We start from the raw sequence: 23,517 nt of genomic DNA, 5'->3' as shown, positions 1-23,517 counted from the left end.
TGTACAGCAAAAAAGAGCAGAGGCAAAGGAAACTATTGGAAAAGATAGATGCATAATGGTCCACAGAAAAGAACTCAGGCTCCATGCCTCTGTTTTTACGACCACTGGGGCAGAGGTTAAAGTGAAAAGACTGGAAAAATAATTTATTTTAAAAGCATACTTGTAGCACGTCGTTTGTAATAGAATTGTAGCTTCAAACTCTCTGAGATTGCCGAAAGTTGTATGTATATCTGTAGGGGAGTGGAGGGGGGTGACAGATCTTCTTTTGGTCTCAATACAACCAAGAGGCTCAATACTTCTAGCAGAAAAAAATGTTAAATGATGACCGTTTATGATCCTCAAGGTCCAGGGGCTATTTGTAGGAGAAGATTAGTTTAGAAAATGCTTCTCGGCCAGGTGCGTTGGCTCACGCCTGTAATCTCAGCACTTTGGGAGGCTGAGGTGGGCGGATCACGAGGTCAGGAGATCTAGACCATCCTGGCTAACACGGTGAAACCCCATCTCTACTAAAAACACAAAAAATTAGCCAGGCATGGTGGCAGGCACCTGTAGTCCCAGCTACTTGGGAGGCTGAGGCAGGAGAATGGCGTGAACCCGGGAGGCAGAGCTTGCAGTGAGCCCAGATGTCGCCACTGCACTCCAGCCTGGGTGACAGCGCGAGACTCCATCTCAAAAAAAAAAAAAAAAAAAAAATGCTTCTCAACCCCCAGATAATCATGGCTTTAGAATTAAGTTCTAGGACACTGTGCAAACTGGGACAAATGGCACCTACTGGGGTCTAATGAGTGTCCAATGGTTATCAACCTTCTTTCTCACCCAGATTCTAAGGAAATTAAGAAATAAAACAAGGAACAAGGCAGGTGAGGCCTGAAATATCACCATTGCTACTGAGGAAGTCTAAGTTGGAGGGAATAACTTGGGGATGGGGGTCAAATGAGCTTTCAAATTGGCATCTCCAAACCGGCTGGTTGACCCAGTCATAGACAAGACCAGATATGGGAAGTTTCTTGCCCTGAGAAGCAGGGCAGAATACCTGTTTGCTATGAGTCACTCAATTTCAAGAAGGAACAGGAAAGGGATAAGCAGCGTGTGCCCAGTCTGTTCTTTCCAAATTTACCAATCAGACACATCACTTCACCTCCCTTAGGGCAGAGAGAATTAAAAAGGGAGAGAGAGGCCGGGCTCCGTGGCTCATGCCTATAATCCCAGCACTTTGGGATCACGAGGTCAGGAGATCGAGACCATCGTGGCTAACATGGTGAAACCCCATCTCTACTAAAAATACAAAAAATTAACCGGGCATGGTGGCAGGCGCCTGTAGTCCCAGCTACTTGGGAGGCTGAGGCAGGAGAATCACTTGAACCTGGTAGGTTGCAGTGAGCCGAGATTGTGCCACTGCACTCCAGCCTGGGTGACAAAGTGAGGCTCCATCAGATAAATAAATAAATAAATAAATAAATAAATAAATAAATAAATAAATGGGAAAGAGGCCAGGAGTCACACTAATTGACCCCTTGATTCCTTTTACATGGATGGATGTTGAGACTGAAGAAAAAACATTCCTTCAGTAATGTTCTCTTCCCATCACAATGAAAACCAGTCATTTCAGGAGCCTCCAAGCCCTTTGAGGCAAGAGTTAAGCAGTTAATAGCACAGATGGTTGGGGCTACATCTGTCACCTACACACAGACTATGCACTCACCCTATTACTCAGCATGAGAGTGGTCAAGCGTATTTCACTGCATTTGTTGGGGGTACGTGTAGCACAGAAAGAACATGGAGATTTTTCCCACATACATGCCAATTTTTTTTTTATTTTTTATTTTTATTTTTATTTTTTTTTTTGAGACAGGGTCTCTGTCACGAGGCTGGAGTGCAGTGGAACAATTTCAGCACACTGCAACCTCTGCCTCCCAGGCTCAAATGATCATCCTACCTAAGCCTCCGGAGTAGCTGGGACCACAGGCAAGCGCCACCACGCCCAGCTGATACCAATGTCTTTTAAAAAATGTTGTATGTGGAAATAAATTGAGACTTATAGAAAAGCTGCAAAAATAGTGCAGTTTCTACATATCCTTCCCCCGTCTTTGGCTAGTGTTAACAATCTACATAACCGCAGTACGATGATCAAGGCTAGGAAATTAACATTGGCACAGTACTGTTAATGAAACCATGCTTTGTTTTGAGATTCCCACATTTTTGCCTTTTTCTGTTCCAAGATCCTATCCAGGATCCCATGTTGCATTTGATTGTCATGTCTCCTTCTCCTCTAACCTCTGACAACGCATCATTCTTTCCATGTCTTTTGTGATGTTGACACTTTTGAAGAGGACTGGTCCAGACTTTTGTACACTGTCCCTCAGTTTGGGGTTGTCTGCTGTTTTCTCAGGAACAGATAGAGGTTTTGCATTTTTGACAAGAATCCTCAGAAGAGATGCACCCTTCTCAGTGCACTGTAGCAAGGGGCGCATGCCGTCAATGTCTTACTGGTGATGTTAACTTTGATCGCTTTTGATTCAGATAGTATCTGCTGGGTTTTTCCACTGTAAAGTTACTATTTTTTCCATTGTAATTAATAAATAACTTGAGGGAGATACTTTGAAACTATATAAATACACTTGTTTCTCCTCCAACTTTGGCCAATAATTTCAGTGTCTTTTGGTGGATCTCTCCCACATCAGTTGTTACCATGGTGTTCTAATCTTAATTTCTATTTCCCTCATTCCTTCTGCATTTATTAACTGGAATCCTTCTGTAAGAAAAACCTGTCTCTTCTGCACATATTTATTTACTCATTTATGTATGTCAGCATGAACTCATGGGTATTTACCTGATTGGATGGGGTTATAATCCAATACTATCATTATTTATTTTGTTGCTCAAATTGCTCCAGCTCTGTCCATTGGGAAGTTGGAAAGTCCAGCCAAAACTCCAGCTTTGTCCACTGGGTCATTGGTCCAGAATGGCAAACTGAGGCTTACAGAAGTGAAGTGTATTATCCAAGGAAGTGGCTCAGGGAGAATTCCAGTCTAGGTCTGTTAGACTCCAGGGTTCATGTTCTTTCCTCAGGGTAAAGAATTATTTCAGAATTAGAATGAAATATGGACATGAGCTTCTTTAGTTTCCTCCATCCCATTAAGTAGATGAGGATCTACTTAATGATAAGGCCATTAAAGGAGAGGATCATGGCTTCTGGAAACTCCAGAGCTTGGTGAAAGAAGTTAATAGAAAACCCTGATCTTCAAGCACATTTCTTTACATTCCAACATTGTCAGTCATTCTTCTCAGGTCATCTTCATGGTGAAGCTATTAACAATTTCAGTTCATTATTGAAACTTCCATTGCTTACTTTATGACCAAATATCATATGGATTTTTGCCAACTATGAATGGAATTTTTGAGCCTAAAGTGGTTACTTCAACAGGTCAAGAAATAGTATATCAAAGGAAGAACTTAGTAAGTGACATGGCCATTTCAATTCCCAGATTATCTCTTTGGCAATGAACATTTATTTGAAAATGGTATTTCTAAAAGAAACAAAATCAGTGACATTTTTCTTCTCACTGTCAAGTATTATGTTTTTAGGAACATGTATAAAACCATAACATTTCTGAAACTACAACTAGAAAATTATGATTAAGTCCAGGGAGGGAAAAAGTTACCATGTCAACATTTATCCTGTGCACCAAAAGGCTCCTCTGCTTCTTGAAAGCAGAAAATAAGAGAACGATGGAGTCCAAGCAACACTCCAGATCTACCATGGTTAAAATGAGGACATAACAGGAAATAAGACCTGCTGAAACTTTCATTTTAGAGTCCTTGTTTATAAATACAAGGTGGCTCTGGTTTATGTTGGAGACACTCCTAAAGGCAGCCACGCTGACACAGAACCTCAGTGCGGTGGGGAGAGGGGGTCCTGTGCTGGTTTCCCTGCAGGGTTTTGGCTTCAAATAGAACAGGACCTAAAACACCTAAATGCTAGTTTTACTCAGCAGGCCTGTATCCCCCTAACACTGGAAACAGCCCTCAGGTAGCGGCTCCAGCTTTGCAGCTTTTCCTGTCTTCTGATTTTCTGTCAAACTGAGCTGTGTCCCCTGCTAGAATGTAGCCCCCTCTCTCTATTACTGTGGATTCCAAGCCAACTGCAGGGTTTGGGTCTGCTATGAAGGGCAGGCTTTCTGTAGAGACAGTTCAGGTTTTTGTTTGTTTGTTTGTTTGTTTTTTGAGACGGAGTCTTGCTCTGTTGCCCAGGTTGGAATGCACTGGCATGATCACGGCTCACTACAACCTCTGTCTCCTGGGTTCAAGTTATTCTCCTGCCTCAGCCTCCCAAGTAGCTGGGAATATAGGGGCCCACCACCACACCCAACTGATTTTTTTATTTTTAGTAGAGACAGGGTTTCACCATCTTGGCCAGGCTGGTCTCAAACTCCTGACCTCATGATCTGCCCGCCTCGGCCTCCCAAAGTGCTGGGATTACAAGCGTGAGCCACTGCGCCCGGCTGAGACAGTTCAATTTTAATACATTTTAAAACAAAGAGATAAGACTCTACAAATCCTATAAAACTAGCAAAGGCCCTTGATAGAGTAGCCTTGACACATGTGGAACTCAGAGACCCTTTTTGATATCCCTCCAAAAGCAAATGTTCTGAACTGTGGTGGCTTTTCTCATGTAACTGCAGAGGAAAGATTGGGTGGAAGGGATCGATTTCATAATGTAAAGGTGATCAGATTTTGATAGAACAGAGGTCAGCAAACTACAGCCCTGGGCCAAATCTGGCCCACTGCCTGTGCTGTGACCGAGTTGTGCTGCCCTCCCAAAATTCACGTATTGCAGTCCTAATCCCCAATGTGATGGTATTTGGAGATGGGGCCTTGGGAGATAATTAAGGTTAGATGAGGTCACGAGAACAAGGCCCTCGCCTGATGGGAACAGGGTCTTTATAAAAGAGGGAGATTTACCTGGAGAGAGAGAGGGAGAGCTCGCTGTCTGTGCATACACAGAGGAAAGGCCATGTGAGGAAACAGAGAGAAGGGGGGCACCACAAGCTACGAAGAGAGCCTTCACCAGAAACCAAATTTCCTGGAACCTTGATTTTTAACTTGCAGCCTCCTGAACCATGAGAAATTCATTTCCGTTGTTTAAGCCACACAGTCTCTGGCATTTTGGTATGCCAGCCTACGCAGACTAACGAAGTGTATTTCTGTAAATAAAGTTTTAGTGCAACAGCCACACCCATTTGTTTATGTATTGTCTGTGGCTGCTTCTGTGATACAGTATCAGAATCCAGATATTGGATTCTGACAGCATTTGGCCTGCAAAGACCAAAATATTTGCTTTTTTTTTTTTTTTTGAGACGGAGTCTTGCTGTGTCCCCCAGGCTGGAGAGTGCAGTGGTGCGATCTCGGCTAACTGCAAGCTCCGCCTCCCGGGTTCTAACCCTTCACAGAAAAAGTGTGCCCGCCCCTGAAATAGAAAGTTACTGTATACACTGTAGGTTTTGAATATGAAAAGCCACCTCAGTGGGATATTAAAGGGCCAAAGGGAAGAAACCATCTTAGTGTGCAGTAGCCCAACTAGCAATGTCACCTGCAGGAGTGTCCTGGACTTCTCACCTGGTCACCCCACCTATGAGCTCAGTCATGTACAATGAACACATATGCCCTTGACAGTTGAGTCCTTGGAGGGCAGGTACATAGGGGAAGCCTGTCCTCTAAGGGGGCTGATAGAACAGGTCAGTTGTGACAGTGGGGTTAGAAAGGAAATGAGTGTGATGAAGAAAGAGCCTGGGAAGCAATGAAGAGGAAATGGACTCATCTCTCCCTCTCCACAGCAGTGGATCATCAGATGGTGTCTCAGGCTTCCCCAAGTCCCAACCACAGAACGGGAGCCAGGTTGTAATGTATAATGGAATCTTTGCTGTTAGAAAAAAATACTTCTCCTTCGATAAATTAAAACTTGCAGTTATAGTCTGGATGTGCTCTCTCCCTCCCCTGTGCAATAATTTGGAAGTTTAGGTGACCTGTGTTAGAACCACCTGTAGGTCCTTCTGGGAATCTGTATATTTAAGGAATACCCAGGTAATTCTTCTTCAAGGAATGAATGCCTGGAAAGCACCCCTTGAGCAGTTCTTCCCTGGTGGAGTTCTAACACTGCGCCTACCTGGGAACTGAGTGCACCTTCACTAAGGGACTGCCTTTAGTGAAGTACGTGGCAAAGAACTTTGATGAAGTGTTGTTTCCAAAAGGATGGCACCGCATCAGTGACTTGGTACACTACAGAGTTTTTGTACCTGTCTACTGCCAGACAGGTCAACCTTCAGGCTTCTGGGTCAGAATGCTGGCCTAGGAACCATGTTCTAACTCTCAGTAATGTGGAATTCCAAAGCTGAGACCACTGCTGTGCCAGACTTATTTCTAGCAAGGTTGTTGCAGGTGTTTTTTATTCGGCCCACTCAAGCTGTGGTGACCCAGCTGTGTGTTAGGAGCAAGCAGAAAGAGCTGGATTCAAACAAAGAGAAAGCACCATCTTTCTTCTTTCCCCCATGTAATCAATAATTCAGCCCTCTAAAGCAAGCCAGATGCCTGATGAAGTGCTTGCTGCAAGGAAGACGACAGGGGCCATTCAGCATCCACATCAACTTCTAAAACCTCTTTCTTTCTCCCTCCTTCTGCCTCACCTCTTGGCTTGCCTCTGGTCTTCTTCCACCTAAATGCAAAACTAATGCATCTGCTAAGAAGTGGCCCAAATATAGTCCAAGAGGAACAAGGATAGAGTGTTTAAAGTTGTGGGGGAAAGTGGAGTCAGTAATTTTAAATGTCAGCAAATCAGTCTTTATTGACATTACCATCCCCTCTGAATTAAGTGACATGGTGTATGTGAATTCAATCAGCAACAACTTGTATGAATGAAGGGCATGAGTCAGAAAGTGCTCCATGAACCAACCCACATCATGGATCTGACTCACTTGCTAGAGGCTTCATATAATTCATGGCTTTAAAAAATATGTGCGTGTATATGTGTATCTGTATATATATATATGTATTTTATATATATATATATATATATACACACATATGTATTTTACTTCACATTGCCAAATTGATCTTAAATGGTATGGAAACAATCATCTGCTTGAAGTTTTTCTATGACATTTATTAAATTATTAAATATAATGGACATTTGCTGAACATTTACCAAGTTGCAAGCATTATTCTAAGTGTTAGGGATACAAAGACTTTCTAGTGACTGATATTCGGGGAGTTACTAACAGCAGAGTTTAGACAATGGGCAAATAGTAGAGTTTTGACAACAATCTGAACTAAGAATTTCTTTCATGAAACTTCTCTGGTAATAGTTAAGGTACCACCTTGTGTGTGGACAAGGCTCCTAAAAGCCAATCCAGTCAAAATGTATATCATTTCTGACATGGAAAGTCATTTTCAACAAAATGATTAGAAGGAGCATGACATGTGAAAACAGAAATCTTTGTCTGAGTCTGCAATTACCTTCATTAAAAAAAAAATATGAAAGTGGCATTGCAGTTAACTCTTGGGAAAGGTAAGAGTACAAGATTGCGAGATTGTTGTAAAAGAACTAGAACAGTTGATGAAATTCTGGTTCTTAGACTTGATGGAGGATTTACAAGTGTTCCTTTTATGACTGCGCTTCATAACTCACATACACGTTATCAAATAATACATAACAAAAGAATCCCCCCAGGGGCTTTACTCCTATTAGTCCATTTAACATGGAAGGATAATTTCTAATGTCTGTAAAACAGGGAGAACATACAATGGCACAGAAGTAGTTTTGTGGCATCGATTTGGGTGCATTTCAATCCAAATTTATATTTAATTCCACTGTGTAAGGTACAGAGAATCCAGTCTGTTTTTCTTTATTTCCATATCTACCTTTTCAGCAGAACTGCTGAGAGTGTAAATTCCTTTATATTCTGATTTCTTGGGTCCCAGGAAATAGGTACAATGGCTACAGTGGAATGAACTGCCTGGGAAGTAACCTCAGTATTTTGTTTATCCTTTCCTTCATTTCTTGGCATGCCCATCATTCACATCCAAATAAATAAGGCAGATTAATACGAATGACTTCCTCAGGGAGAACAATTTGTGGTATTTTTAAAGCAAGCACGCATAGCCACCCATCTCAATCCAAGAGCCCCCAGGAGGCCATCACCTCTCTAAAGACTTAAAGAGGATTAAAGTTTTAAACCCTGCGTGGCTTGATTAATTTGGTGATAGTGGGTGGTGTGTTCCACAGGCACACTCCTGGTCTGCGGATTAGAGCCGTGAGAAATGACTTGGTCTTGGCAGGACACATCTCTGTGCTCTGCAGGGTGGGGCGGCTGGGAGCTGGTCCAAGCTGGGATTATCTGAACCACGTTTGATGGACAGCCCTTCATCTACCAGTTGAGCCTTCTAGCTCTGGGTCTGCATCTGCGTTAACTAAGATCAGAGCCTCTCACAGTTCTGCCTTTGTCAACCAAGGCCTGGAGGTGAACTGTAGCTTTATGTAAACTCTGTTACCCAGGCGACACCAATGTAGGAATAGAATCCTACTCAAAACCAGTCAGAAAAGCACTTCCAGACCCCCTTCAGATAACCCCCTTTCCTTCTGTCGTCTTCTCCTTTTCCTCCCTTCATTTACTCATTCATTCCTTTGGTAAATACTTGTGTCGTTATGTGCCAGGCACCGTTCTGATTGCTGGAGCTTACGTTCTATTAATAAAGACACACTAGTAAAATCTGTAGTGTGTTAGAAGCGATTAAGAGAAAAATCATGCAGGGAAGAAGGGCAGGAAGCATCTCTCAGCTCTTTGGGGAAGTCTCCAAAGGATGTCCCTCCCCTGTTCTTGGTCATGACCTTCTCCTACCCTAACCCGGCAGTGGTGGTTTCTGAGGCCAGCCATGAGGGTTCAGGGAAACCAGGCCCATGTCCAGCTAGAACCCAGCCATTCCTTCCTGCCCATGTTGCTGCTGCAGTTGTGCCGAACTGTGGTGTTCTTTGCCAAACCTGTCTCATGTTTCAGAGATACCTCATTGTGTTGTGGACCTGTCAAACTGCCACCCAAGGGACCACACTGTTTGGTGCATTGCCTCTGGACCTCTTGCCATGATCTGACTTAGAGATGGCAACTCACCCACTTACATGTGTGCACACACATCCCCCTGCAGACACACCACTGGAGCACGTATTATATTGCTTTGTGGTTTCTTTCTTACATAAATGGTATACTTAACTATCATTCTGGAACTGTCATTGAGAACCTTCCAGATCAGAATAGAGCTCTGTACTTTAACTGCTGCTTAATATGTATAGTATAAATGTACCTTTCCCCTATTAAGGATGTGAAAGTGTGTTTTGTTTTGAAGGTACATGGTGAGAAATGGGACTTTTGTATTTGTGCATTTTGAATTATAGATCCCTCTGACTGCCCTTATGCCAGTCTCTGCTCCCACCAGCAGTCCATGACAAGGCCCTTGTTTTCCTCACAGCTCCTCCTTCCTCAGGCCCAGACCTGAGCTCATGGGGTCCTGGTTAAAGGAAAAGCAGAGAGAACCACAGGCGCAAATAACCCTGCACTGTGACCCCGTGACCCTGAGACTTGAGCTTTGGGGCAGCTCCTGGTGGCTCTTTTCTTGAGAGTGGTCATTCCCTAGAGCCCTCTGGTGGACACAGCTAGGAAGGACCTTGTACTACACAGAGAAAGAAGCCATTTGAGGATGGTTGATTGTGGGTATTTACGTCATTTTAAAAATGATTCTTTATTCTCGTGGTTCTGATTTTAAATGGTAAGAAAGGGTCAAAAGTTTTTTTCCCACTCCTATCCTGTGGCCACCTAGAATCGCACGCCAGAGACAACCAATATTATCTCTTTTTTGTGTATTTTTCCATAAATTTTTATGCATATGCATGCAAAATGTGTGTTTAATTTTTATTTTCCCCAATGGATGCATGTTATAGCATGGCAGGCAGTGTAGTATAATGGTTAAGAGTACAGATTATAAAACCAGATCTCCTGGGCTTAAATCCCAGCTCCATATTACCTGAATGGCCCCTAAGCAAATTACCTACCCTATTTTTGCCTCAGTTTCCCCACTTGCAAAATGAGGATTACTGCTAGAGTTACTACAAAGATTAAATGAGTTAATATTCATAAAGCTCTTAAAACTGCATCTGAAGCATAGTAAGAAGCATAAACTCATTTGGTTTTTTTTTTTTTTAAAGGAAGGAGGAGGAAGGGAGGGAGAGAAAAGGAAGGAGGGAACTTCCAGACATACTTTGCTTTGTTTTTAACTCAGTATCATCTTCTATGGCTTTGTGGAATTGCAGTGTGCAGATAAGACACTGGAAGTTTACCACTTCCCTGGTGATGGATAGAGTGATGGTCTATTCTTTTGCCATGACACTCTACCATGAATAACCTTGTGTATAGTCGTTTTGTATGTATGTATGTGAGTATGTCTGTAGGGTACATACATAAAAGTGGAATTGCTAGGTCACAGAGTACATGCATTTGCAATGTTGATAGCTATTGCCACATTGCCTTCATGGAAATTATACCTATTTACTCTCCTAACCAACAATGTGGGAAAGGGCCTTTTTATAAGATTCATGAACACAGTGTTTATAATAAACATTTAAATCTCTGCCCAAGTGATAAATAATAGTGGCATCTCACTGTAGTTTTAATTTGCATTCTTCTTATGATACGAGAGAGTATCTTTTCATGTGTTTCAAAGCTCTGTTGCTTTTTCTGTGAACTGTCTGTTCATTTGCTTTCCCTATTTTTCTAATGAGTTATTTATTCCTTACTGATTTATTATTTATCCCTTATAGATTTCTAGGACCTTTTTACATATTAAGGAAATCTGCTTTGTGATTTGAGTTACAATTATTTTTTCCAATGTTTCACTTGTCTTTTTATCTTACATATAGGGATTTTATTAGGCAGAGTTTGTGCGTGTGTGTGTAGTCTAATTTTTCAATATTTTCTGTAATGGCTTCTGGGTGTTATGTCGTAGAATAGCCTTTACAACTCTTACATAAAAAAAAAAAAATCTCCCAAGGTTCCAAGGTGTCGTTTAGTACTTTTATGGGTTTTTTTTCCCCCAACATTTAAATCTTAGATCTACTTGGAATTTATCCTAAGCATGTGAATGGTGGAACTGTTCAGGAGTTCTAAGTCCTCACTGGGCCCTCCCCACCTGGCAGCATTCCTTATTTCCTTCCAGTGTGAGTCTTTATTCTACACCCCTCTACTCCTTGGTGCCTTCAACTCTCTCCTGTGGCTTTCTTCCCCAGTTGCACCAGTGCAGGCAGCCATTCGTGCCTAAACCTCAGGGCCATTTTCTTAAAGCTACCTAGCAGCCTGTGTGGTATTCAATCACATGTTCCTTACAGGGCAGCTCTCAGCATTCCCCAAAACCATTCCCGTTTGTCCCTGCACCTCCGTTCCCATCGCCAGCCTGCCTGCTGAAGTGCCTACAATGAACCTGGAAAGCTTTTCTTTCTTTATCTGAAGCCATGGGAGAGGTGGCTTATTTCCACTTCTTTGCAGACTCCAAACATCAGCCTTTCCAAATATCAGTCCCTCTGCCCCAGCCTCACCACTCAGCCCCATCCCATGCCTCTCAAAGGAGGCACAGCGTTATCTCCACCACGTGGATTTTCATCAAAAGGATGAGTAAAATGCCTTTGTTTTCTGAAAGCCCTCTTTTAATCTCAAATTTCCCCATTTCTATTAGCACAACACCTCCTACCTGCTTCCTCTGCCACTGCCCAGTTTAGAACTAGCACACCTTTTCTTCTTGAATGTCTCCAAAGCTAGCTCCTCCATACCCCGACACCAGCCAGTTGCCTGTCACTTACCTTGATGCCTAGGTCCACATTTCCTTTCATCTGGTTGGAAACATCTTTAATCACATCCAATCTCACCCAAAGCATCTCTCGTGCCAGTTTCCAGACTTAGATTTTAACCAAGGGAGGCTCATAGAAGCCCACAGCTACCCTGGGCCTCATGACCCTCATGCCTCCTCAGGGTGCCTGGCCTGGAGCGGCCAGCCTGGCAATGGACACACCTATCTGACATCAGACACCTTTCTCCATCCTCCCTCTTGGAACATCTAGTAAATGCCCCTTATGGAGCTGTCAACCTTCCCCTTCAGAAAGCCTCACTGTGGTGCCCTCAGTTCCTGAACCACCAACTTGAGAGCTTGTACCTCTCCCCAACTTTCCTTATGAAGATAAATTGTTTCTGACTAACGACATGAGGGTCTCAGCAGTTGTAAAGATTATGGCTCTGTTAGTCCATCTCTTCATAAGGACATGCACTATTTATCCAACTAACCTATCTCATCACTGATCCTTAACCCTGCAAAGTTTGCCTTAAAAATAAGCTCCCAGCCATGTCACTAAATAAAAATGCAAATTGCAGAATAGCATATAGGATGTCATACTATTAACAAATGTGTGCAAACACACGGACTTTATTTCTCCGTGGGCATATATGTAAATGTACAGAAACCAGCCTGGAAGAAGGCATGCCACACTGATGACAGCATCTGCCTCTAGGGGAACATTGCGGGGGGCCTGGAACAGGCAGGGGTACTCAAGGTCCATTTTCACCTTACTGACTGAACTTTTTTACAGAGAAAAATATATTCAGTAAATATTTTTTTTCAAAGTTTAAAAATTCACTTAAAGAAAAGAGGTCATTGTAGTGGAAGTGGCAAATAAATGCCAGTTAATGTTTTTCATACTTAGGAATAAAAAGAGTAGAATGATTTCCTAAAAAGGGCCATGGATGGCAAATGTAGAGACTATGGAAAAATCTATAAATGGGCAATTCCCTGAAGTGTATTCCTTAGAAATCAAACAGTGCCTCCCACACATAGATACAGGCATCCTCTGTACCTCGACTTTATCTTACCAGAGCAGCCGCCTTCCAGGATTTTGTAATGGTCTTAGAAAATCAATCCCTACAAACATGCAGTTGGAGGGGGAAAAATGACATAAAATTGCATGTTTTAAGGTAAATCTAAAGTACTTCTTTACCTCCCACTTGGAAGTTTTAGGCAGTTTCATTCTTTACTGGTTCTATAGCACCCAAAGTGGCAATTCTCGAGGAGGGAGCCAAAACCAAAACCACACCTGCCCAGATACCTGCAGGAAATGAGTGGGTAAGGAGCCCTGGCTACTGGTGGGATGCTATATCCCTCAGCTGTGCAAGGCAGCAAACAGGATTAAGACCTGTTAATTCTAAGTCTACCTTTAGTATTAAACACTATCTGTCCAAAAAAATAATTCATTGATATAAAATAGCCACATATGGCCGGGCGCAGTGGCTCATGCCTGTAATCCCAGCATTTTGGGAGGCTGAGGCAGGCAGATCACAAGGTCAGGAGATCGAGACCATCCTGGCTAACACGGTGAAACCCCATCTCTACTAAAACTACAAAAGAAGTTAGCCGGGTGTGGTGGTGGGCGCCTGTAGTCCCAGCTACTTGGGAGGCTGAGGCAGGAGAATGGCATGAGCCGAGATGGCGCCACTGCATTCCAGCCTGGGCGACAGAGCGAGACTCTGTCTCAAAAAAAAAGCCACATACATACACAACAAAAGCTATCTTCAGAGTAAAGCCTCTCCCCCTAAAAAAATCCCCACTATTTTTGTGGTTAATTGGCAATCCAATTTACTGCTATACAGTAAACACCGTCTTGACAGCATGGAGCCAGAATGCTGGGTTCAAATCCCAGCTGCTCCACTTCCTGCTCATGTGACCTTGGGCAAGTTACTAAATCTAGCCCTGAGGCTTCACATCTGTAAAATGGGGGTAATCATGAGGGCCTCCCTTCTAGGACTGCTTGGGGTAGTGAAGAAGCTGACACGCTAAGGGTGTCTGAATAGTGCCTGGGAGACAGACAGGGAAGCCCTTAAATAAGTAAGTTTAGCTAGTATTATTTGAATTGAATAAACTTCCACCTTATGATTAAGACACCCTAATTTGATGACTATACCTCAGCTTGACAGGACACACATGCTCTTTGAGACAGCCCCCCTAGTCTTGGGAAGCTTCTTTTTGCACCCAGTGTGTGTCATTGAGTGCTAGCTGCGTGGTACTGGCTTGGCAGATGGCCATGTGTCCTGACGACAGAGCGTTTCTCCTTAGAGTAAGACTGTGAGGGACACACAGTCAGCCAGGTGCCCCTTCACTAAATCCCGTGGAAAACTCAGGGCCCCTTCAGTAGGGATATATTTATTTCCCTTTGGGATTTGGTCTGTCTTCAAAGAACTCCAGGATTTCATCATCAACACATAGTTGAGAGCCAGCGCTCTGTGGCTGCTTATAAAGCAAAATGAGATAAAATCTAGAAGCACTGCTTGTGGTCTTCACTGGCATGAGACAGTTTGAATAAAAAAAAAAAAGTAAATAAAAAGCTGTGTCTTGTACACAGTGTGAACTCTGACTTAAAATGTAAGTCTGTTTAACAGCTCTTTATTAACAGGTATTCACAGGTATTGGCATCTCAAATCGCTTTTGGAACAGTTCTGTTAAAACTAATGAAATAGTGCCTGTCTCTTTCACCATCTATCTATCTTGAATATCAATGAGACCATCGGAAGCACTTCCCTGACCTCACCTAGTCTCTGGGCTGTGGGAGGAGTAAGGAAGAGCTGTCCGTTTGGATTTGGGCTGAGAGGGACAGCTATTCTTTTGCCAGTGCACGTTAACTCGGCTCCTTTGGGTCTGTGTTACAGGGATCATGTACCGCAAGTCCTGTGCATCATCAGCGGCCTGTCTCATCGCCTCCGCCGGGTACCAGTCCTTCTGCTCCCCAGGGAAACTGAACTCAGTTTGCATCAGCTGCTGCAACACCCCTCTTTGTAATGGGCCAAGGCCCAAGAAAAGGGGAAGTTCTGCCTCGGCCCTCAGGCCAGGGCTCCCCACCACCATCCTGTTCCTCAAATTAGCCCTCTTCTCGGCACACTGCTGAAGCTGAAGGAGATGCCACCCCCCCCTCCTGCATTGTTCTTCCAGCCCTCGCCCGCCACCCCCCCACCTCCCTGAGTTTCTTCTGGGTGTCCTTTTATTCTGGGTAGGGAGCGGGAGTCCGTGTTCTCTTTTGTTCCTGTGCAAATAATGAAAGAGCTCGGGGTAAAGCATTCTGAATAAATTCAGTCTGACTGAATTTTCAGTATATACTTGAAGGAAGGAGGTGGAGTGAAAGTTCACCGTCCATGTCTGTGTAACCAGAGTCAAGGCCAGGCTGGCAGAGTCAGTCCTTAGAAGTCACTGAGGGGGGCATCTGCCTTTTGTAAAGCCTCCAGTGTCCATTCCATCCCTGATGGGGGTATAGTTTGAGACTGCAGAGTGAGAGTGACGTTTTCTTGGGGCTGGAGGGCCAGTTCCCACTCAAGGCTCCCTCGCTTGACATTCAAACTTCATGCTCCTGAAAACCATTCTCTGCAGCAGAATTGGCTGGTTTCGCGCCTGAGTTGGGCTCTAGTGACTCGAGACTCAATGACTGGGACTTAGACTGGGGCTCGGCCTCGCTCTGAAAAGTGCTTAAGAAAACCTTCTCAGTTCTCCTTGCAGAGGACTGGCGCCGGGACGCGAAGAGCAGCGGGCGCTGCACAAAGCGGGCGCTGTCGGTGGTGGAGTGCGCATGTACGCGCAGGCGCTTCTCGTGGTTGGCGTGCTGCAGCGACAGGCGGCAGCACAGCACCTGCACGAACACCCGCCGAAACTGCTGCGAGGACACCGTGTACAGGAGCGGATTGATGACCGAGCTGAGGTAGAAAAACGTCTCCGAGAAGGGGAGGAGGATCATGTACGCCCGGAAGTAGGACCTCGTCCAGTCGTGCTTGGGTTTGGCCGCAGCCATGATCCTCCGAATCTGGTTGGGCATCCAGCATACGGCCAATGTCACAACAATCAGCCCTGGGCAGACACGAGCAGGAGGGAGAGACAGAGAAGAGAAAAACACAGCATGAGAACACAGTAAATAAATAAAACCATAAAATATTTAGCCCCTCTGTTCTGTGCTTACTGACCAGGAAATGGTACCAATTTTTCAGTGTTGGACTTGACAGCTTCTTTTGCCAGAAGCAAGAGAGAATTTAACACTGTTTGAAACCCGGGGGAGTTGGCTGTGTTAAAGACCATTAAATGCTTTAGACAGTGTATTTGTACCAGTTGATGTCTGTTAATTTAAAAAAAAATGTTTTCATTGGTTTTTCATTGGTGTTTGTTTGCATATCCAGAAAGCAGTTCATGTTATCCATAAATCTGGTTTTGTCTTTTTGTTTTAAAGAAAAAGATGTATACATACAGTATAGCTGCATTAGATAAAGCAGTGTTTGTATTTTAAAGGATGTCTGCACAAAGAAGACCTAGTGATATTTTTAAGTCAAATGGAAGACGTGTCCCTTTGGCAACAAAGCAGCATATTTAATGACACTGGTTTTGCATTCAGTTTCAGGGGAAGCAAAATCAGGAATAGCCTGTCACCAAGAATGTTTTTTGGACATATACATACTAGGTATGCACACCTATAATCATGATGCTCATATCTGTAACAGCACATGTGTTTCTTTTCAGACAGACACTTTTAGATCCCTCATGTGGGGAAAAAGAATTATTCAGAGATGGCAAATATAAAACTTCCTTCTAGTTCAGCCAGTAACATGTTCCCTTCCTTTGCAGCACTGAGCTGTGCTGTCAACAGCCCAGAGATGGCAAATATAAAACTTCCTTCTAGTTCAGCCAGTAACGTGTTCCCTTCCTTTGCAGCACTGAGCTGTGCTGTCAACAGCCCAGAAGCAATCAGGCCCTAGAGAAGAGACCACTCAAAGGCCCTTCTGTAGATCAAATGTTTACTGCATGTACATTTGTTTGCATGCCCACATGTTTGTATTCCAACTTAAGTAACCACCACCAGTTCTGCAATTCTGACTGACAGAGATAAAGATGCTACATAGACCACAAACAACTGAAATCACAGGTATCATGAGAGTTTAGTTACAGTGACAAAAGCAAAAAAGAAAAAAGGAAGGTCAGGGGATCTGTGAAGCATTTGCTCTCTCTTTTCGTAAGGAGCCAAGACACCCACAGTAAATTCCCCTGTAGAGAGCTGCTACGTTAAAGCAGGATTTGCATTTTCAGAAATGCTTCCTTCCTCTCCTACATTTCAATCGTAGTAAGTTCCTCTCCTACATTTCAATCTTTCTATCTTCTGATTTTCTAGAAACCCTAGGGAAGTGACAGTTGGCAATGAATGCTTCCTGCCTATGACCCATGGTAAATATTCTATTAATGGGGCCAGACATGGTGGCACATGCCTGATATCTCAATACTTTTTGGGAGGCCAAGGCAGAAGGATCACTTAAGCCTAGAAATTGGAGACCCACCTAGGCAACATAGCAAGACCCCATCTCTACAAAAAAAAACTTAGCCAGGCATGGTGGTACATACACACCTGTGGTCTCAGATACTTTTGGGGGACTGAGGTGGGAGGATCACTTGAGCCCAGGAGGTCAAGGCTACAGTGAGACACGAATGTGCCACTGCACTCCAGCCTGGCTGACAAGAGTGAAACTGTCTCGATAAACCAATAAATAAATGCTCCAGGAAAAAGCCACATTCACACATCCAGAATTGAGCCTCCTGTATGCACTGGCCTGAGTATTCCTTGCCTGCTGTTGGAGGGGACCCTAGCTGTGTTCAAATCCTCCACAAATCCATATATGAGCAAGGAAGGCCTTGGAAACTCTTCTCCTTTGTTAATTTCCACAGGTTTCTCCTGTCAACTCCCAGCCTAAAACTTTGAAATATAAACCAATTTGTTTATTTTTTCCTTTGAGTTTGCTATCCTGAGAACATCCAGTAAATCTAAAACTAAAATAAGTGAACTAACATATTGATCTGATGAAAAAATGGTTAAAAAAATACCATCTTAATTCAAGAGTTTATTCTGAATCACCTAGTTACAGATGCTGGATAGGAACAACAACAGCAACAACAAAAATTTCTGATTTAAAAAAAATACATAAGAAATCTGGGACTTTTTTCCCACTTCGAGGAGTACAGGTGTTCCCAGCCACCTGTGCTATTCCAAATTCATCTTAAGTTCCTGCTCCTTGTTTGCATCTCATCCAGCTCTGACTGAGAGGCTCATCTCATTAATTGTGAAAGAACTAGGAAAAAGACCATACCTGAGGAAGCCACATATTTTCACAAAGTTTTGCATTTTTTTTCTCTTTCCTGTCACTGAATTTCAGAGAACATGTACAACCATCTTCATCTGAGGAGTTATTGCCCAGAATATGGAAATTGCACGGTTTTAGATGTGAACTGTGCTACACCGTGGGAGGTTGTACTTCAGGCGCTGAGAATCCAGGAAGGCGATTAGAAACACCTTGTACTAACCATGAGCTGAACATAGCACAGCTTTTAAAGCCAACAGACAAAGGCAATGAGAAGATAAGGCAGGCTTGTGAAACAAGGGGAGAGAATGATAACATTGCTTTTCTTCTGCCCTGTCTTTGCTCCTCATTCTCTTGATCTGTTGTTTACATGACCCTTACTCTTCTGACAGCTTCCCACATGCACTGGCCTGGTGTCAATTGTCCTTCACTGATCATCCCATCAAAAGCAGCAGAGTTCAGTAAAAAGCAAGACCCAGCCTCCAGGTACAAGGCAAAGGGCAGGGGTAGATAAAGAGTTGTGGTGTTGTTTGTAGCCAGGATAAAATTCCTGGTCTGAAGTCAAAAATAAGTGGGAAGAAGCTCAGTGTGAACAAGTAACAGAAAACCAACTCAGAGTCACAATGATGAGGCAAAGAAGGGGAAGTTCGGTTTTCTGGGTGTAAAAGTAGGTAGATATAATAGCAAGGACAAACTTGTAGAACAAGAGAGACAAAGACCTGAATTAGAAATGCAGAGATTTTCATATTGTGCACCAGACGGGTGTTTTGAAATAACCTATAATAATGCAGAATATTTATTACTGAGTTTTTCCTAAGCCAGTTTCTGTGCTAAGCACTCTGCTAATTTCCCATGCATTTCTCACTCCTGACAACAACCTGGAGAGCTTTGACCTGGTGAGGTCAAAATAGTTATTCTCTTAATTTAACAAATGAGGAAGTGCAGGCTCAGAGAAAGTTAGTTGCCCAAGTGCAATAGCTAGGACACATCTTTGCCAGACTCCAAAATCCATGCTGTGTATTTTTTTCTCAAAACACAATATTGTTTGCTATTCATACTTTCAGTTTGAAAAATACAGAAACACAAGCAAGAAAGTAAACACCATAATTCCACCATGTAAAATGGATATAGCACAGTGCTGTCCACTGGAAATACAGAATGTGAGCCATATATGTAGTTTTAAATTTTCTAGCAGCCACATTCAAAGAGAAAAAGAGATGGGTGAAAACAATTTTAATACTGCTACTTAATCCGATACACTCCCAAAATAATTATTTCACATGTAATTTCAACATGCAATCAATATAAAAATTATTGATGAAATGTCTTACATTTTTTAATAGTAAGTCATTGAAACCCAGTATAGGTTTTACTCTTACAGTATGCCTCAGTTGGGAACAGACACATGTGGCTAGTGTCTACAGTATTGGACAGCACCCACTAAAAGAATCCTTCCTAGCCCCTCCCCAGAGCAGCAAGCCTCCCCCTCTTCCCATTCCCCCAACTGTCCCTTTAACAACCACATTCCAGAGAGTTATATCAAACCAAGGAAGCCCCAAGGAACCTCCCACATAGCCTGTATTTGTTACACTACAATGCAACCAACGCTGAATTAAATCTCTGAGTATGCATTCTCAGCTATAGCGAGGAACAGGGTTAGCCAGTCTTTTCCTAGAAAGCCTTCCATATAAGGGAACTCTAAATCATTTAAAACTTATATAATCCTGAAAACACAAGGATGTATTTTGCATTTCTCATTCTAAACTTTGCCTAGCTATCCTAGAATAATGCAGATCATGCCAACTACTTGGCAGGGCTGTTGGGATAAATTCCCCTGCCTCAACTAGAGGTGGGGAAAATGGCTGGCGCTTTTCTTCCTGTGTTTTGAAAGATAGTTTTGCTCTAGGAAAATGGAGCATTAGGCGTACAGGTACAGCCAATGACAAACATGAGACATGTACCAGTGAGCACGGTAATGGAGGTGAGCCTCTCAGGGGAAGAAAACCCAATTTGACCCCTTGTAAAATTTGTCATTTTATAATGACAAGTAATTGCTCATTTTTACATTAAAAAAAGTTTGTTGTTCTAGATGATACACTGTTGAGAATAAATACTGCATCCCAAGGTAACTTTCTATTCTGGCTGTTTGCGATTGGCTCTACTCTAGCCCAGCTACCCTGTGGCTAAGACAAAGCTTTAAAGTCTTATTCATGCCCTAATAGAGTGTATTAAAGATTTGACTAAATGCATGTTTGGCTGCAATCAATTTGGATTTGTATATCACATCTGGAAAAAATCTATAATTCTTTGGTCTGTGTGGTGTAATGTGCAGCCCACAGTTAAATAACTTTAGTGTGAACTTGAATGAAGATCAATGAACTGAACCCACTCATGTAAAGCAGGTAAACTGTTTTAACTGAATTACTGATAGATCTGTATTATACTCCAGACAGCCTTGCACTCTGGGCTATGAAATACCTTCTTATCTGGTTTTCCACATAAAGTACTTTCATTTTTCCTCCTTGATCACTACACTAAAATGACAAGAGCCATTAGATGATGACACAGATTCATTCTTGGCAGAGTCATGTTGTTTAAAAAACAGAAGTAATGCAGATGTCTAACAACACCCTGCACTGAAGCCTGACATTTCAACAGCATTAGAGGCAGCCTCCTTGGTTTCATCTTAAGTGCGTTAAGCTCTGCAGCCTGGGACATGGTGGCATTGATGTATCTGACACCATGCTCTATTTTCTCCCCTCTAACCTTTAAAGTCAAAGTAACTACTAGTGTGTTCCCCAGAATTCCATCTTAGAGTCATTAGAGATCAGGAGATCAAGAGGAGATCTTGAGACCAGCCTTGTAATTCCCTTGTCTTACACATGAGCAAACTGAGGTTAAGTGATTTGCCCAAGATCTCCTGGGGCCAGGGTGGTCATACTACTTAGAACACTGGATTCTATCCTCGATTGCCAAGCAAGCCCATTATTTTTTTTTAACTGTAATTTTAGGGTTTTTTTCCAGCTTTAGACTCAAGTGCTGACCATTGACAGCATGGGATGCAGCAAGTGGCATGTCTATACAACACCTTTTCTATGCACTGTCTTGCTTCAGTTTTAGAAGCAGGTCCTCCAAGAACAGGCATTTGGCAAAACTCTGGAGAACGTTTACTGCTCAAAGGAAGGTAAATTCCCAGCTCAAGGGAGCCAAAGAAGATTAAAACAAAATATTACTTCAGGTCATGACTTGGTGACCTAGCCTACAATGACTCCATCTGTCTATCTATCGTCTCTCTTCTATCCATTCATCCGTCCATCCACCTTACATAAGTACCTACTAAAAATGGATACTTAGCTTGTATTAAGCACAAAATATCTGGAAAGTTGATCACCTCCCAAGCAAAGATATTTTGTGTAATTTAAATAAATTCCCAATATTAGCTTTTCTACTTACTGTTGGAGTCCCATTTTATGGAATCATTGAAGTCTTGAGGGTGCAGGGGTATGTTGATGATGATTTAGGATTTCTGTGATTATTATGTCTGCTCTGTCCTCCTCCTGTCTGTTCCTGTCTCTATTTTTCAATTTCTCTCTAATCCTGACCATAGTGAGCAAGGGTTAGACATCTCCACCTCCCCACCAGCCCCCAGCTCTTATCCCCCTTTTATCCCCCCATTCAAGTTCTCTGTACTTTGCTTATTTACTTGGGAATTGCTTCTTGATGGCTGGGGCCTATTAAGGATCCTGTCCTAGGTACTGATGATACGAAGCTGAGCTGTACAAGGTGGCCCCAGCCTGGTTTTCTAAGGGCTAGGAGAATGGTCTGAGCTGAACAGCACTGCAGCAACAAGAAGAGCTGGATAAATATTCCCACAGGCAAGAACATTCACACAGAAAGTTAAGGAGAGTAAGAGTCAGCCTGGAAAAGGGCAGCACCAGCAGAGACAGGGCATGAGCAGGGGATGGAGAAACACAAAGGCAACTTACCTTCTGTGAGCTGCAAGGCTCAGCATGGTTGCAACAAAGGGGTGGGTGGGGACAGTGGGAAACCAGCACGGTTAGAGAGCACTCCATCAGGCTTTGTGGACAATAAATTAACTTGCATGTAGTAGGGTGAGAAGCATCTGCTTGTCAACTGACATTTAAATAGCAATTGCCAGTGGAAAGTAAGCATATGGTTAGTTGAATGAAGAGCCAGAAAGAGACAAATACATCCAATAAAAGATTTTAGCACTTTCTCAATTTATATGTTAGTGTTTGCAATCTGCTTCTGCAAGTCAGCTGAGATGTTGATCTCACTCACTGACCTTGTCTGACCCGAGGCGTCCAAATCAGCACCAACCTTGGTTTAGTCTTTAACGGCTGAGACAGAATTCTCAAAGGAGTGTTCCCTGGAACAGCAGCATCAGCGCCACCTGGGAACTTCTTAGACATGCAAATTCTTAGGCTCCAACCCAGATCTCCTGAATCAGAGACTCTGAGGGTGTGGCCCACAATCGGGTTAACAAGCCCTCTGGTGACTCTGCTGCTTACACAAGTTGGAGAACACTGGTCTAAGAGAAGCATAAATTGAGGTGGAGCCCCTGGCTCAGTGGGCACTGGTAGGGACCCTAGCACTGTCACTGAAGCCTTTAAAGCATCACGTTTTCATCAGTGTCTACAGTCAAAGCAGACGGTAGCTCCAAACTCCCTCCCTCTGGTTCCACTCCTAGACAACCGTCCTGCCAGTCACACTTATTTCCATACACAGCTCTTCCTCACCCTGTCTTCTTTCTTCTCCTATCCTTTCTCCCTCTGTCTCCTTTTCCCTCCCCTTTCCTCTTATTTTTCCCCACCTTTCCTTTTTTGCTTCCATTTCTCCTCTTTCTGTACATGTTTCTCCAGTATGTAAAGCAATGGCATCTCTTTTCTCTTCTACTTTTTCCCTCTTGCTCCCTACCCATCTTTGTTCAAGATCACCACAAATCAAGCCATGTGCAACCATTCCCAGCCCACACCTCTCCCTTCCCATTATTTATTCGGATCATCTTGAGAAGGCAATTGGGTCAGCTTCAAGCCAGTTCCTTAATAGCTAACAGGGAGGTGGCAGAGAGGGCAGTCTCCGCCCATTGCTGAGTTTGTCAACGGAAGGCAGAGAGGCATTGGGAGCGGCATGGATGGGATGCAGTTGACCATGGACTGACTGCACCTTCCCTGAGAGTTAAATCCAGGTACCATGTCCTCTGACATGGTCTAAGTCCAAGCTAGGACTTTCTTGGAAACTTTGCAATCCCTTTTCTAGTGACCTGCAGCTT

At 43.2% G+C, this 23,517-nt stretch overlaps 2 protein-coding genes across 3 annotated transcripts in view; one reads left to right on the top strand and one right to left on the bottom strand.

Moving 5' to 3' along the window:
* Positions 1-16,254, top strand: part of LYPD1 (LY6/PLAUR domain containing 1) — a 30,454-nt gene extending 14,200 nt beyond the window's left edge. For both annotated transcript variants that reach the window (XM_004032578.5, XM_019022747.4), the window contains one exon: positions 14,778-16,254. In XM_004032578.5, the coding sequence (XP_004032626.1) occupies positions 14,778-15,013 (236 nt within the window). In that variant the 3' untranslated portion in view covers positions 15,014-16,254. The remainder of the gene's footprint in view (positions 1-14,777) is intronic.
* GPR39 (G protein-coupled receptor 39) overlaps positions 14,481-23,517 on the bottom strand; it is a 231,598-nt gene continuing 222,561 nt past the window's right edge. The window contains exon 2 of the mRNA XM_004032577.5: positions 14,481-15,960. Coding sequence (XP_004032625.2) covers positions 15,455-15,960 — 506 coding nt within the window. The 3' untranslated portion in view covers positions 14,481-15,454. The remainder of the gene's footprint in view (positions 15,961-23,517) is intronic.

This window comes from Gorilla gorilla, chromosome 11 (assembly GCF_029281585.2).
Source record: "Gorilla gorilla gorilla isolate KB3781 chromosome 11, NHGRI_mGorGor1-v2.1_pri, whole genome shotgun sequence".
Taxonomy (NCBI): Eukaryota; Metazoa; Chordata; class Mammalia; order Primates; family Hominidae; genus Gorilla; species Gorilla gorilla.
Note: the sequence above shows the minus strand (reverse complement) of the source record. Positions and strands in the feature narration are given on the sequence as shown.